The sequence below is a fragment of the Ascaphus truei genome, chromosome 14, assembly GCF_040206685.1.
Source record: "Ascaphus truei isolate aAscTru1 chromosome 14, aAscTru1.hap1, whole genome shotgun sequence".
NCBI lineage: Eukaryota > Metazoa > Chordata > Amphibia > Anura > Ascaphidae > Ascaphus > Ascaphus truei.
The window spans coordinates 16644504-16660208 of NC_134496.1; the positions used below are offsets into that span (position 1 = coordinate 16644504).

At 51.5% G+C, this 15705-nt stretch overlaps 1 protein-coding gene across 2 annotated transcripts in view; it reads left to right on the forward strand.

The window, feature by feature from the left end:
- The window catches only part of LOC142465681 (uncharacterized), a 33945-nt gene that overhangs the window by 4089 nt on the left and 14151 nt on the right, over positions 1 to 15705 (forward strand). The window contains exons 1-4 of one of the 2 annotated variants that reach the window (XM_075569867.1): positions 839 to 1260; positions 8542 to 8716; positions 9680 to 9835; positions 10624 to 10760. In XM_075569867.1, the coding sequence (XP_075425982.1) occupies positions 1251 to 1260; positions 8542 to 8716; positions 9680 to 9835; positions 10624 to 10760 (478 nt within the window). In that variant the 5' untranslated portion in view covers positions 839 to 1250. Of the gene's footprint in view, positions 1 to 838; positions 1261 to 8541; positions 8717 to 9679; positions 9836 to 10623; positions 10761 to 15705 lie in introns of those variants that run through there. The other variant, XM_075569868.1, reaches the window with a different exon arrangement.

Consider the following 15705-nt stretch of genomic DNA (forward strand, 5'->3'; position numbering starts at 1 on the left):
GCTGAGCCTGTCCCTGATACTCTGCGGTCAGGTCACCCTACATTACATATACACCGAGGACTGGCTGAGCCTGTCCCTGATACTCTGCGGTCAGGACACCCTACATTACATATACACCGAGGACTGGCTGAGCCTGTCCCTGATACTCTGCGGTCAGGTCACCCTACATTACATATACACCGAGGACTGGCTGAGCCTGTCCCTGATACTCTGCGGTCAGGTCACCCTACATTACATATACACGAGGACTGGCTGAGCCTGTCCCTGATACTCTGCAGTCAGGTCACCCTACATTACATATACACCGAGGACTGGCTGAGCCTGTCCCTGATACTCTGCAGTCAGGTCACCCTACATTACATATACACCCAGGTCTGGCTGAGCCTGTCCCTGACATTGGAATGTGAAGATTGCAGCTTGCTGGTATTGCCCCTTTAACTAGAGCAATTGCTGCTAAGGGGAAATAAGCTGGCGTGCTGCATTGGCAGGGACTTGCTCCCATTACAGTGTGGGGCAATTTCATCTCTACGGCATTTAATTGGCGTTATGGTTAAATATGGCTGTTGCCCCTTTAAGAAGAGGACCCGCCTTCCTGGCTCAGCACCTGCATCACAGCCCTTCAATCCCCTTCAACGAACTCAGTGGCCCCATCTGTAGACCCGACCATATCTGCATAGCCCCGCCCACACCAGCTCCCATTAGCCACCCACCGCCTTGAGAGAGAGTCCCTTACCTCTGGCCCCTGGTTCTATCCCTGTCAGCCAATCAGTGGCGGCATGGGCGTGGCCACCTCCTCAGCAGGCGTGGGGGTGTGGCTAGATACCCATGACGTCACCAATGTCAGCTAGATTTTAAAGGGGCGGCGCAGCCTTTGCTTATATAGCTATATAGGGGTTTCCTTCTTACCATATATCTTCCCATTTGCGAATGAAGCCACGGGGCTTGAGATACAACAGATACAGCAGGAGCTTCAGCCGCACCAGAGTAGCTATCCACACTGTCATAGTCTAGTACATCACCTGTATTCTTCATTTCCCCTAATAGCCCCCTATAATTTAATATATATATTTATAGAGAGAAAACCCTACCGGTTATTTTATTTGTAAACTCTTCTTGCTCACTATTTCCTTCAGATATATCACCCTGTATATATATTTTTAATAAAGTAGACACACCTTTTAGTGTCTGGGCCCCTTTAAGAAAGAATTTTAACTGTTCATCTTGTGACGTCATAGACTGCACAGGCTACCATGGCAGATGGTAAGTGGTCAACCAAAAGGGGTGAGGATGGGGGCATCTTTCTGGGTGGTGACATCATTTTAGAGTGTCATCGACCTTGATGAGGCAGGTCACATTCTCTTAGTGTGTGATGTCATGAGCTGGAGAGTGATGATGTCACTGTTAATTGCGGTTCACCTGAGCGCTTCCAGGGTCCTCCGCTTTGGTTTTGTTCGCAGGCGGCGCTCCAGATCGCGAACGCCGCCTTGAAAACGAGCAAAGGGCCGTGACGTACAGCATATGTCATGTGGTCACTGAGGGGTTAAGGTTGTTATTTAATTGTATTCAATTAATTGCATTCGTTATATCGTTGTTCTGTTTATTAATTAGCTTAGACCTTCATCTGAATAATTAATAGGGCCGGGTTTTAATAATCAATAGGGTTAGAGACACGTGACCGCCTGCCCAGGATTCCTGAATGACCCTATAACCTGTTATTATAAATCCTATACGTGAGATGACCTCTTACCCCCACCATCTTACTGACCCTATTAACTTGTAAACCCGAGCATCCCACTGGCCCTATAAGCTTCATTACAAACCCAGTACGAGACGCTCTCTTATCACACCAGAGGAAGGTGCCACTGATCCTATTAACTTATGTTACAAATCTCGTGCATGAGACGCTCTCTTATCCCATAATAGGAAGGAGACCCTGACCCTATTAAATGATTTGTCATCAACTACAATGGTTATTTTTGTAGTGCAGGCATGGAACAGCCTCCCAGCAGTGTGGGGGAGTCCAAATTGGTTTGGGATAGCGAGAAGGGGATCCATTATAGGGGAAAGGAGAAGATCAATTATGGGCCGTATATATTGGTTATACAACTACATTGTTTCTATATGGGTCCTGGATGCATGGTGCAGCCTCCCATCTGGGGCATATAGCAGAATGTATAAGAATCCTAGGAAGCCCGGGATAGATGTGAGGGATATCTTGTATACGGGAAGAGTTGGAGATAATATAGGGTCCATCAGATGGTGAAAATGAGTGTCTATGATGGTTTGGTGATTAGTGGATGCATTGAAGTGCCAATCAGTAGGGACACCGGCAATATATTATAGGGATCCTTAAATATCTTGGGATAGGCACAATGGTATTCCTATATAGGGGATCCACTATAGGTTGTACTGAAAACTGATGTTTTTCTGGCTAGTAGAAGCCTAGAGCAGCCTCCTGGCAGAGGTGCTGGCGGGGGGGGGGGGGGGGGGTGGATACAGGGGGTATACAGGATCCACTATGCTTGGGATCAACTCAGAGAGTTTGAGGTGAGCTGAAATGTTGGGGTGAAAGAGGGCTGGGGTTGGAGAAGTGGTAATTGTCTACAGTGATCTGATGTCTATGTTGGTAGTGGACGCATGGATCAGGCTCCCAGGAGAGGTGGTAGCGTGGAATACTATATAGGAATTCATAACTTCTATGGACTCAATCAAGTTAGAAATATGCGAAAAGGTCAGAGTCTGTGAGAGGGTGAGACTGTAAGGACTGAGTCTGTGAGAGGGTGAGACTGTAAAGGGCGAGTCTGTGAGAGGGTGAGACTGTAAGGACCGGGTCTGTGAGAGGGTGAGACTGTAAGGGGCGAGTCTGTGAGAGGGTGAGACTGTAAGGACCGGGTCTGTGAGAGGGTGAGACTGTAAGGACTGAGTCTGTGAGAGGGTGAGACTGTAAGAGGGTGAGAGGGTGAGACTGTAAGGACCGAGTCTGTGAGAGGGTGAGACTGTAAGAGGGTGAGAGGGTGAGACTGTAAGGGGTGAGTCTGTGAGAGGGTGAGACTGTAAGGGGCGAGTCTGTGAGAGGGTGAGACTGTAAGGATCGAGGCTGTGAGAGGGTGAGACTGTAAGAGGGCAAGACTGTAAGGACCGAGTCAGTGAGAGGGTGAGTCTGTGAGAGGGTGAGACTGTAAGGACCGAGGCTATGAGAGGGTGAGACTGTAAGGACCGAGACTGTGAGAGGGTGAGACTGTGAGAGGGTGAGACTGTGAGAGGGTGAGACTGTGAGAGGGTGAGACTGTGAGAGGGTGAGACTGTGAGAGGGTGAGACTGTGAGAGGGTGAGTCTGTGAGAGGGTGAGACTGTGAGAGGATGAGACTGTAAGGACCGAGGCTGTGATAGGGTGAGACTGTAAGGACCGGGTCTGTGAGAGGGTGAGAGTGTAAGGACCGAGTCTGTGAGAGGGTGAGACTGTGAGAGGGTGAGACTGTGAGAGGGTGAGACTGTGAGAGGGTGAGACTGTAAGGACCGGGTCTGTGAGAGGGTGAGAGTGTAAGGACCGAGTCCGTGAGAGGGTGAGACTGTGAGAGGTTGAGACTGTGAGAGGGTGAGACTGTAAGGACCGAGTCTGTGAGAGGGTGAGACTGTGAGAGGGTGAGACTGTGAGAGGGCGAGAGTGTAAGGACCGGGTCTGTGAGAGGGTGAGAGTGTAAGGACCGAGTCTGTGAGAGGGTGAGACTGTGAGAGGGTGAGACTGTGAGAGGGTGAGACTGTAAGGACCGAGGCTGTGATAGGGTGAGACTGTAAGGACCGGGTCTGTGAGAGGGTGAGAGTGTAAGGACCGAGTCTGTGAGAGGGTGAGAGTGTAAGGACCGAGTCTGTGAGAGGGTGAGACTGTGAGAGGGTGAGACTGTGAGAGGGTGAGACTGTAAGAGGGTGAGAGGGTGAGACTGTAAGGACCGAGTCTGTGAGAGGGTGAGACTGTAAGGACCGAGTCTGTGAGAGAGTGAGACTGTAAGGACCAAGGCTGTGAGAGGGTGAGACTGTGAGAGGGTGAGACTGTGAGAGGGTGAGCCTGTGAGAGGATGAGACTGTGAGAGGGTGAGACTGTGAGAGGGTGAGTCTGTGAGAGGGTGAGTCTGTGAGAGGATGAGACTGTGAGAGTGTGAGTCTGTGAGAGGGTGAGACTGAGAGGGGGTGAGACTGTGAGAGGGTGAGTCTGTGAGAGGGTGAGACTGTGAGAGGGTGAGTCTGTGAGAGGGTGAGACTGTGAGAGGGTGAGACTGTGAGAGGGTGAGACTGTGAGAGGGTGAGTCTGTGAGAGGGTGAGTCTGTGAGAGGGTGAGTCTGTGAGAGGGTGAGTCTGTGAGAGGGTGAGTCTGTGAGAGGGTGAGACTGTAAGGGGGTGAGAGGGTGAGACTGTAAGGACCGAGTCTGTGAGAGGGTGAGACTGTAAGGACCGAGTCGGTGAGCGGGTGAGACTGTGAGAGGGCGAGACTGTTAGAGGGTGAGAGGGTGAGAGTGTAAGGACCGAGTCTGTGAGAGGGTGAGAGTGTAAGGACCGAGTCGGTGAGCGGGTGAGACTGTGAGAGGGCGAGACTGTTAGACGGTGAGAGGGTGAGACTGTAAGGACCGGGTCTGTGAGAGGGTGAGACTGTGAGAGGGTGAGACTGTGAGCGGGTCAGTCTGTGAGAGGGTGAGACTGTAAGGACCGAGTCTGTGAGAGGGTGAGACTGTAAGGACCGAGTCGGTGAGAGGGTGAGACTGTAAGGACCGAGTCGGTGAGCGGGTGAGACTGTAAGGACCGAGTCGGTGAGCGGGTGAGACTGTGAGAGGGCGAGACTGTGAGAGGGTGAGACTGTAAGGACTGAGTCTGTGAGAGGGTGAGACAGTAAGGACCGAGTCGGTGAGCGGGTGAGACTGTGAGAGGGCGAGACTGTGAGAGGGTGAGAGTGTAAGGACCGAGTCTGTGAGAGGGTGAGCGGGTGAGACTGTGAGAGGGCGAGACTGTTAGACGGTGAGAGGATGAGACTGTAAGGACCGGGTCTGTGAGAGGGTGAGACAGTAAGGACCGGGTCTGTGAGAGGGTGAGACTGTGAGAGGGTGAGAGTGTAAGGACCGAGACTGTGAGAGGGTGAGAGTGTAAGGACCGAGACTGTGAGAGGGTGAGTCTGTGAGAGGGTGAGACTGTGAGAGGGTGAGTCTGTGAGAGGGTGAGACTGTGAGAGGGTGAGACTGTGAGAGGGTGAGACTGTGAGAGGGTGAGTCTGTGAGAGGGTGAGACTGTGAGAGGATGAGACTGTGAGAGGGTGAGACTGTAAGGACCGAGTCTGTGAGAGGGTGAGAGTGTAAGGACCGAGACTGGTGAGAGGGTGAGACTGTGAGAGGATGAGACTGTGAGAGAGCGAGACTGTGAGAGGGTGAGACTGTAAGGACCGAGGCTGTGAGAGGGTGAGAGTGTAAGGACCGAGACTGTGAGAGGGTGAGTCTGTAAGGACCGAGACTGTGAGAGGGTGAGACTGTGAGAGGATGAGACTGTGAGAGGGTGAGACTGTGAGAGGGTGAGACTGTGAGAGGGTGAGACTGTGAGAGGGTGAGACTGTAAGGACCGAGTCTGTGAGAGGGTGAGAGTGTAAGGACCGAGACTGTGAGAGGGTGAGACTGTGAGAGGGCGAGACTGTGAGAGGGTGAGACTGTAAGGACCGAGTCTGTGAGAGGGTGAGAGTGTAAGGACCGGGTCTGTGAGAGGGTGAGAGTGTAAGGACCGGGTCTGTGAGAGGGTGAGACTGTGAGAGGGTGAGTCTGTGAGAGTGTAAGGACCGAGTCTGTGAAAGGGTGAGGCTGTAAAGACCGAGTCGGTGAGCGGGTGAGACTGTGAGAGGGTGAGAGTGTAAGGACCGAGTCGGTGAGAAGGTGAGACTGTGAGAGGGTGAGACTGTGAGAGGGTGAGACTGTGAGAGGGTGAGACTGTGAGAGGGTGAGACTGTGAGAGGGTGAGTCTGTGAGAGGGTGAGACTGTAAGGACCGAGTCTGTGAGAGGGTGAGACTGTAAGGACAGGTCTGTGAGAGGGTGAGACTGTGAGAGGGCGAGACTGTGAGAGGGTGAGACTGTAAGGACCGAGTCTGTGAGAGGGTGAGACTGTAAGGACCGAGTCGGTGAGCGGGTGAGACTGTGAGAGGGCGAGACTGTGAGAGGGTGAGACTGTAAGGACTGAGTCTGTGAGAGGGTGAGATTGTGAGATGGCGAGACTGTTAGAGGGTGAAAGGGTGAGAGTGTAAGGACCGAGTCTGTGAGAGGGTGAGACTGTAAGGACCGAGACTGTGAGAGGGTGAGACTGTGAGAGGGCGAGACTGTTAGACGGTGAGAGGGTGAGACTGTAAGGACCGGGTCTGTGAGAGGGTGAGACTGTAAGGACCGGGTCTGTGAGAGGGTGAGACTGTAAGTTCCGAGGCTGTGAGAGGGTGAGAGTGTAAGGACCGAGACTGTGAGAGGGTGAGACTGTTAGACGGTGAGAGGGTGAGAGTGTAAGGACCGAGACTGTGAGAGGGTGAGACTGTGAGAGGGTGAGTCTGTGAGAGGGTGAGTCTGTGAGAGGGTGAGACTGTGAGAGGGTGAGACTGTGAGAGGATGAGACTGTGAGAGGGTGAGACTGTAAGGACCGAGTCTGTGAGAGGGTGAGACTGTGAGAGGGTGAGACTGTGAGAGGGTGAGACTGTAAGGACCAAGTCTGTGAGAGGGTGAGACTGTGAGAGGGTGAGACTGTAAGGACCGAGACTGTGAGAGGGTGAGACTGTAAGGACTGGGTCTGTGAGAGGGTGAGACTGTGAGAGGGTGAGACTGTGAGGACCGAGTCTGTGAGAGGGTGAGACTGTGAGAGGGTGAGACTGTGAGAGGGTGAGACTGTAACGACTGGGTCTGTGAGAGGGTGAGACTGTAAGGACCGAGACTGTGAGAGGGTGAGACTGTAAGGACCGAGTCTGTGAGAGGGTGAGCGGGTGAGACTGTGAGAGGGCGAGACTGTAAGGACCGAGCCTGTGAGAGGGTGAGACTGTAAGGACCGAGCCTGTGAGAGGGTGAGACTGTGAGAGGGTGAGACTGTAAGGACCGAGCCTGTGAGAGGGTGAGACTGTGAGAGGGTGAGACTGTAAGGACCAAGTGGTCCTTATTTGACTTCATTTATACTTCTGTGAGTGGTGGGGACGCGGATCCGCTTCCCAGCAGAGGGAGGATAGCAGATGAATCCTAACAAGCTTGGGATTGACACGGAAGGAATCCTACACAGGGGAGAAGTCAGATAAAGGGTCGGGAGCGTGAGGAAACGGAGGGTGCCCAATTGCTCCTGGTCTACCATGAAGCCTGTCTGTGTAGTGGATGCAGAGAGCAGCCCCCCAGCAGAGGTGATAGAGGACACATTCTAGGGATGATACAACGCTTTGGTTAAACACACAGGGGTCCAGAACATGATGCTCGTCTGTGGAGCGTCCGCCAGTGCAACTCTTTACTGTATTAAGTTCCACCTCCTCTGCTGGGCGGCTGCTCAATACATCCACCACTCTCACCAGAGACCTCTTGTTCCAGCACCTCTTCCTCCCCTCCCTCACACCCACTCTATCACTCCTCACACCCCTCTCTCCCTTCCTTCTATCTCTCATACTCTGCTCTTCCTCCTTTCTCACCCCCCTCTCTTCTCTTCTCTTCTCCGAGCTGCACATGTTGAGACCGATGAGTTTAAAGATGTAGCCCAGGAGTGCTCAACTCCAGTCCTCAAGCTCCCCACCCCGCCGTACAGGTCAGGGTTTCAGGATATCCCTGCTTCAGCGCAGGTGGCTCAATCAGTCCCTGCTTCAGCACAGGCGGCTCTATCAGTCCCTCCTTCAGCGCAGGTGGCTCAATCGGAGGCTCAGTCTTTGACTGTGCTGAAGCAGGGATATCCTGAAAACCTGACCTGTTAGGAGGGCTTGAGGACTGGAGTTGAGAACCCTGCTGCAGCCCATGTATCATGTAAAAAGGTGAGTGTGACACACAGGTGTGTGTCCGCGTAGAAATGATTTATTATGAGCACAGCATCAATACCAGTAAAATAACCAGATTTATCCTCTGTGTGCCGGTCAGAACAATCAACAGCGCCCCCCCCCCCTGGTCAGGGCAAGGGAATCATACTCCAGGCTCTTATCCCTTCTGCATTAAGCAGTTACCCGGCGTCACTCGCACTCTTCCTGCGCATGCTCCGTCCCCACCTTCCTCTATAATACTCCTGTCACCTTTCTTCCATCCCCACTGTTCTCCTCCTTTCCGTGGGGATAGTGATGTGTGGGGATGAGTATCGGGGTCCTGTGTTAGCCGAGTGATTCAGGGGTATCCGGTCCAACAATCTTGTTGTCTGTGTGGTCCATTGGCTTCCATCATTGTTCTTCCACTGGGAACCTATCCTTTGCTGGTTCACACTGGCCCAGTTTCAGACAAACGCGATCTCTCTTCCTACCCAGAATCCACTTGGGATACAGTCCATCATCGTTCCTGTAACTCCGTCCCCTCTGTGTGTCCTTCCCTAGACCCCCGTCGGACCATGATCCAGTTCTGGGAGGAACACTCCCAGAATGCCACCGTGGAGGAGATGATGCTCGATGCCAGCGCTCGGCTCATATCCAAAGAGGAGAAGCCGGAGATTATCTCTCTGTTACCCTGTATTGACGGTCTCTCTGTGCTGGAACTCGGTGCCGGAATCGGGTAAGAGGAGGGGGGGGGGGGGGGGAAATGGGATTTAATGGATCTCCACTTAAAAAGCTTAAAGGGAAGATCCATTATTATCTCTATAATGATGATACTTATATTTTTTATTATTTAATACACGTTTATCTTTATATAGGATTTAATTGGGTATCTAATCCCTATATGGGTGAAGCTTGCAGGGGACACTTTCTCATTGGAAAACTATTGTGGTGATTTGGTATTTTTATTAATAATAATTTCTATGCGTTATTATAGGGTATTTCTTACATGAGATTTAACAGGGTCTCAGTGCCCTAATTCCATGAAGCGGAAAGGAGAATCTTTCTGACGGGGAACCTATACTAATAATTCATAATATTAACGATATCATCAGTAATGAGATCCTCACTTTGATGGCGGGGCTCTGAGGTTACCAGCGGGCGGCTTACGATGTTCTCTACTTATCTTATAATGAATAATATAGTATCCTGTTACATCCTGTGTCCTACAAGATGAGATGCGCATTATACTGTCATATATAGAATGTAACATGGGATATTCTATAGGTTTGGGATATAGGGGAAGGCGTATGGGGTAAAGGATGCGGATAAACCAGTTTATATGGCTGTAAGCAGATGCTTTGCTAATTGACTGAGTCTTAGTGACTCCCGCTCTCTCTCTACTTTCTCTCGCCCCCTCTCTATCTCTTGCACTCTCCTTCTCCTCCTCCCTTTCTTCTCCTCCCTCTATTTCCCTCCTTCTCTCATTCACACACATCCTTGCTCTTCTTCTATTTCTTCCCCCTCTCCCTCTTTCTCTCATCCTCGCTCTTCCTCCCCTCTCCCTCCCTCTTTCTTCGTCTTTCCCTCACTCTCTTCCACTCTCCCCCCTTCTCTCTCCCCATCTTTCTCATTCCCTATCTGTCCTTCTCTCCTTCACGTGCTCTTCCTCTGTCTCTGCCTCCACCTCTTCCCCTCTCAGTCGCTTCACGGGGCATATCGCTAAGCTGGCCTCTCACGTCACTGCCGTGGACTTCATGCAGAACTTTATCGACAAGAACCGCGAGGACAACGGTTACCGCGGAAACATCACCTTCGTGCAGGCTGACGTCACACAGCTGGAGCTGCCTAATCAGAGGTGGGGCGCCTGCGTCAGGGCAGGGTGATGTCATACAATGGTTGGGCAGGGGTGTCCTATCACACGGGAACGATATGCAGTGGCGTGATGTCATAGCGCAAAGAGTGGTCAGGTGTCATAGCAAAGAAAGGTCAAAGGAGTTTGTGATGTCATAGAGACAGGGTATACAAGAGTGGGATGTCAAAAAAGTGGGATGTCAAAAAAGTGACCGAGATAGATATATAGAGGATATATATATAGCCACAGAACAGTATCGTCTATTCATTTTTGATTATTAAGCTCGGCTAACACGGTACAGATACCTCTATCTATCTATTTATCTATCTACACACACACACACAGAGAAAAAAAGAAGTCCTACTGTATATACAGCACTCAAATTTGATGACAACAAATGATGGATGTTATTAGAAACACAGAAAAACAGATATAGGACTTCTTTATTTATATACATAGATACATACAGAGAAATGCTGGGTGCACACAAGCATGAGACCTTAAATAATAATTGAAAATAAAAAATATATACTTAACAGATGTCCAGGTGCTCGCAGATAGACAGGGAACACAAGCCAGTCCAATAGATATACAAAAAATGTGTGTGTATGTGTATATATATATATATATATATATGTATACACATTAGACTAGTGTCTGACATCACACCCCAAGAGACCTTACCCCGGTATGTCATCACAGTTATATTGTACAAATTTAGATATATATATATATACACAGAGCCAGGGTGTGATGTCATAGTATAGACCTCTGACCTCTCTTCTCACCAGTTTTGACTTCATCTTCTCTAACTGGCTGTTCATGTACCTGTCGGATGCGGAGTTAGTGTCGATGACGCAAAGGATGCTGGGATGGCTCAAACCAGGAGGATACCTATTTTTCAGAGAGTCCTGCTTCTTCCAGTCTGGTCAGTTTCATTCAATAATAAGACCAATACATATACATATGTATGTATGTATGTACAGTATGTATATATGTATATACACACACACACACACACACACACACACACACCTTGACAAATCACCCAAAAACCTACTCACCCCTAGCCACTCTTTAAAAAAAAAAAAAAATTGAATAAATTCCTAGTAAGTACTAAGAACAACATTCGTTTTTGACATAAGTTAATTTATTGTATTACATTTATATTTTATTACAATTAGTCCTTGTTGTGGGTGTGAGAGAGAGAGAGAGATTGTGGGTGTGAGAGAGAGTGTGGGTGTGAGAGATTGTGGGTGTGAGAGAGAGAGAGTGGGTGGTGTGAGAGAGAGAGAGAGAGAGAGAGAGAGAGTGGGTGGTGTGAGAGAGAGAGTGTTGGTGGGGAGAGAGTGTGTGTGTGTGGGAAAGATGTGGGGGGGGGGGCAGTGTGTGTGTGGGGGAGAGAGAGGGTGTGTGGGGGAGAGAGAGAGTGTGTGTGGGGGAGAGAGTGTGTGTTGGGGAGAGAGAAAGTGTGTGTATGAGGGAGAGAGAGAGTGTGTGTATGAGGGAGAGAGAAAGTGTGTGGGGGAGAGAGAGTGTGGGTGGTGTGAGAGAGTGTGGGTGGTGTGAGAGAGTGTGGGCGGTGTGAGAGAGTGTGGGCGGTGTGAGAGAGAGTGTGGGCGGTGTGTGAGAGAGAGAGAGAGCAGGTGGGGAGAGAGAGTGTGTGGGGGGGAGACAGAGAGTGTGGGTGTGAGAGAGTGTGGGTGGTGTGAGAGAGAGAGAGAGAGAGAGTGGGTGGGGAGAGAGAGTGGGTGTGAGAGAGTGTGGGTGGTGTGAGAGAGAGAGAGAGAGAGAGTGGGTGTGAGAGAGTGTGGGTGGTGTGAGAGTGAGCGTGGGTGGTGGGGGAGAGAGAGACAGAGAGAGTGTGGGTGACAGAGAGAGAGGGGGTGGGTGACAGAGAGGGTGGGTGACTATGACTGACACTTGGTGTGTGACTGACTGTGGGTGGGTGTCTGTATTCACTCATACACACACACTCACTTTCACACACATGCTCTCATACACACTCACAGGAGACATGGACAAGGATGGGAGGGTGTCATTGTGAGACTCCTCGGGGTGTCATGTGAGACTCCTCGGGGTGTCATTGTGAGACTCCTCGGGGTGTCATTGTGAGACTCCTCGGGGTGTCATTGTGAGACTCATCGGGGTGTCATTGTGAGACTCCTGGAGGGTGTCATTGTGAGACTCCTCGGGGTGTCATTGTGAGACTCCTCGGGGTGTCATTGTGAGACTCCTCGGGGTGTCATTGTGAGACTCCTGGAGGGTGTCATTGTGAGACTCCTCGGGGTGTCATTGTGAGACTCCTCGGGGTGTCATTGTGAGACTCCTGGAGGGTGTCATTGTGAGACACCTCGGGGTGTCATTGTGAGACTCCTCGGGGTGTCATTGTGAGACTCCTCGGGGTGTCATTGTGAGACTCCTGGAGGGTGTCATTGTGAGACTCCTCGGGGTGTCATTGTGAGACTCCTCGGGGTGTCATTTTGAGACTCCTGGAGGGTGTCATTTTGAGACTCCTGGAGGGTGTCATTGTGAGACTCCTCGGGATGTCATTGTGAGACTCCTCGGGGTGTCATTGTGAGACTCCTCGGGGTGTCATTGTGAGACTCCTGGAGGGTGTCATTGTGAGACTCCTCGGGGTGTCATTGTGAGACTCCTCGGGATGTCATTGTGAGACTCCTCGGGGTGTCATTGTGAGACTCCTGGAGGGTGTCATTGTGAGACTCCTCGGGGTGTCATTGTGAGACTCCTCGGGGTGTCATTGTGAGACTCCTCGGGGTGTCATTGTGAGACTCCTCGGGGTGTCATTGTGAGACTCCTCGGGGTGTCATTGTGAGACTCCTCGGGGTGTCATTGTGAGACTCCTCGGGGTGTCATTGTGAGACTCCTCGGGATGTCATTGTGAGACTCCTCGGGATGTCATTGTGAGACTCCTGGAGGGTGTCATTGTGAGACTCCTCGGGGTGTCATTGTGAGACTCCTCGGGGTGTCATTGTGAGACTCCTCGGGGTGTCATTGTGAGACTCATGGAGGGTGTCATTGTGAGACTCATGGAGGGTGTCATTGTGAGACTCCTCGGGGTGTCATTGTGAGACTCCTCGGGGTGTCATTGTGAGACTCCTCGGGGTGTCATTGTGAGACTCCTCGGGGTGTCATTGTGAGACTCCTCGGGGTGTCAATGTGAGACTCCTCGGGGTGTCATTGTGAGACTCCTCGGGGTGTCATTGTGAGACTCCTCGGGGTGTCATTGTGAGACTCCTTGGGGTGTCATTGTGAGACTCCTGGAGGGTGTCATTGTGAGACTCCTCGGGATGTCATTGTGAGACTCCTCGGGGTGTCATTGTGAGACTCCTCGGGGTGTCATTGTGAGACTCCTCGGGGTGTCATTGTGAGACTCCTCGGGGTGTCATTGTGAGACTCCTCGGGGTGTCATTGTGAGACTCCCCGGGGTGTCATTTTGAGACTCCTGGAGGGTGTCATTGTGAGACTCCTCGGGGTGTCATTGTGAGACTCCTCGGGGTGTCATTGTGAGACTCCTGGAGGGTGTCATTGTGAGACTCCTCGGGGTGTCATTGTGAGACTCCTCGGGGTGTCATTGTGAGACTCCTGGAGGGTGTCATTGTGAGATTCCTCGGGGTGTCATTGTGAGACTCCTCGGGGTGTCAATGTGAGACTCCTCGGGGTGTCATTTTGAGACTCCTCGGGGTGTCATTGTGAGACTCCTCAGGGTGTCATTGTGAGACTCCTCGGGGTGTCATTGTGAGACTCCTGGAGGGTGTCATTGTGAGACTCCTCGGGGTGTCATTGTGAGACTCCTGGAGGGTGTCATTGTGAGACTCCTCGGGGTGTCATTGTGAGACTCCTCGGGGTGTCATTGTGAGACTCCTCGGGGTGTCATTGTGAGACTCCTCGGGGTGTCATTGTGAGACACCTCGGGGTGTCATTGTGAGACTCCTCGGGGTGTCATTGTGAGACTCCTGGAGGGTGTCATTGTGAGACTCCTCGGGGTGTCATTGTGAGACTCCTGGAGGGTGTCATTGTGAGACTCCTCGGGGTGTCATTGTGAGACTCCTCGGGGTGTCATTGTGAGACTCCTCGGGGTGTCATTGTGAGACTCCTGGAGGGTGTCATTGTTGTGAGTTATTGTAGATATCCGTGTCCCACATGAATTCATGTAGACATCGCAGTACCCTGGCATTGTATATAGAGGGAATCCTTTAAATGAAAAATTGTTTTGATAAAGGATTATGGATAAAAGATCCCTGATTAGTGACTGTACAGCTATATTAAGTACAAGTCCTTTCTTCTCTGCCTTACCCAAAGCTAATATACCTTCCTGGTGTGTCATAGTGTCATTTGGATGTGTGGAATCTGTACGTGGTGGATACGTGGGATCTGTACCTGGTGGATGCGTGGGATCTGTACCTGCTCGATGCGTGTGATCTGTACGTGGTGGATGCGTGGGATCTGTACCTGGTGGATGCGTGGGATCTGTACCTGGTGGATGCGTGGGATCTGTACCTGGTGGATGCGTGGGATCTGTACCTGGTGGATGCGTGGGATCTGTACGTGGTGGATGCGTGGGATCTGTACCTGGTGGATGCGTGGGATCTGTACCTGGTGGATGCCTGGGATCTGTACGTGGTGGATGCGTGGGATCTGTACCTGGTGGATGCGTGGGATCTGTACGTGGTGGATGCGTGGGATCTGTACCTGCTGGATGCGTGGGATCTGTACGTGGTGGATGCGTGGGATCTGTACCTGGTGGATGCGTGGGATCTGTACGTGGTGGATGCGTGGGATCTGTACCTGCTGGATGCGTGGGATCTGTACCTGGTGGATGCGTGGGATCTGTACCTGGTGGATGCGTGGGATCTGTACGTGGTGGATGCGTGGGATCTGTACCTGCTGGATGCGTGGGATCTGTACGTGGTGGATGCATGGGATCTGTACCTGCTGGATGCGTGGGATCTGTACTTGGTGGATGCCTGGGATCTGTACGTGGTGGATGCGTGGGATCTGTACGTGGTGGATGCGTGGGATCTGTACCTGGTGGATGCGTGGGATCTGTACCTGGTGGATGCGTGGGATCTGTACGTGGTGGATGCATGGGATCTGTACCTGCTGGATGCGTGGGATCTGTACTTAGTGGATGCGTGGGATCTGTACGTGGTGGATGCGTGGGATCTGTACTTGGTGGATGCGTGGGATCTGTACCTGCTGGATGCGTGGGATCTGTACGTGGTGGATGCGTGGGATCTGTACCTGCTGGATGCGTGGGATCTGTACTTGGTGGATGCGTGGGATCTGTACGTGGTGGATGCGTGGGATCTGTACCTGCTGGATGAGTGGGATCTGTACCTGCTGGATGTGTGGGATCTGTACTTGGTGGATGCGTGGGATCTGTACGTGGTGGATGCGTGGGATCTGTACCTGCTGGATGCGTGGGATCTGTACTTGGTGGATGCGTGGGATCTGTACTTGGTGGATGCGTGGGATCTGTACTTGGTGGATGCGTGGGATCTGTACCTGCTGGATGCGTGGGATCTGTACTTGGTGGATGCGTGGGGTTAGGAATTTCTTTAAGCATCGAGTGATAACTTACTTCAGAGTGCGCATCGGTTCATCGTGGAGCCTAGCAGCGTCTGTATTCTGGGGGTTTGATCTTGGGCTACTGGTCTATAGTTGGTTAGATCACTGAATCACTAGGGGATTTTCTGCCGGAGGGTAGAATCCACTCATGTATATCTGTGGATGAATATATCGCGTGTCCTCTTGGTCCTCGGTGCTTGACACATAACGTGCAGTGTCCTTTGTCCGTGTCCGGAAGGGGACATGGTGAGACTATTGCATGGCTATTAGTGTCGCTCCAA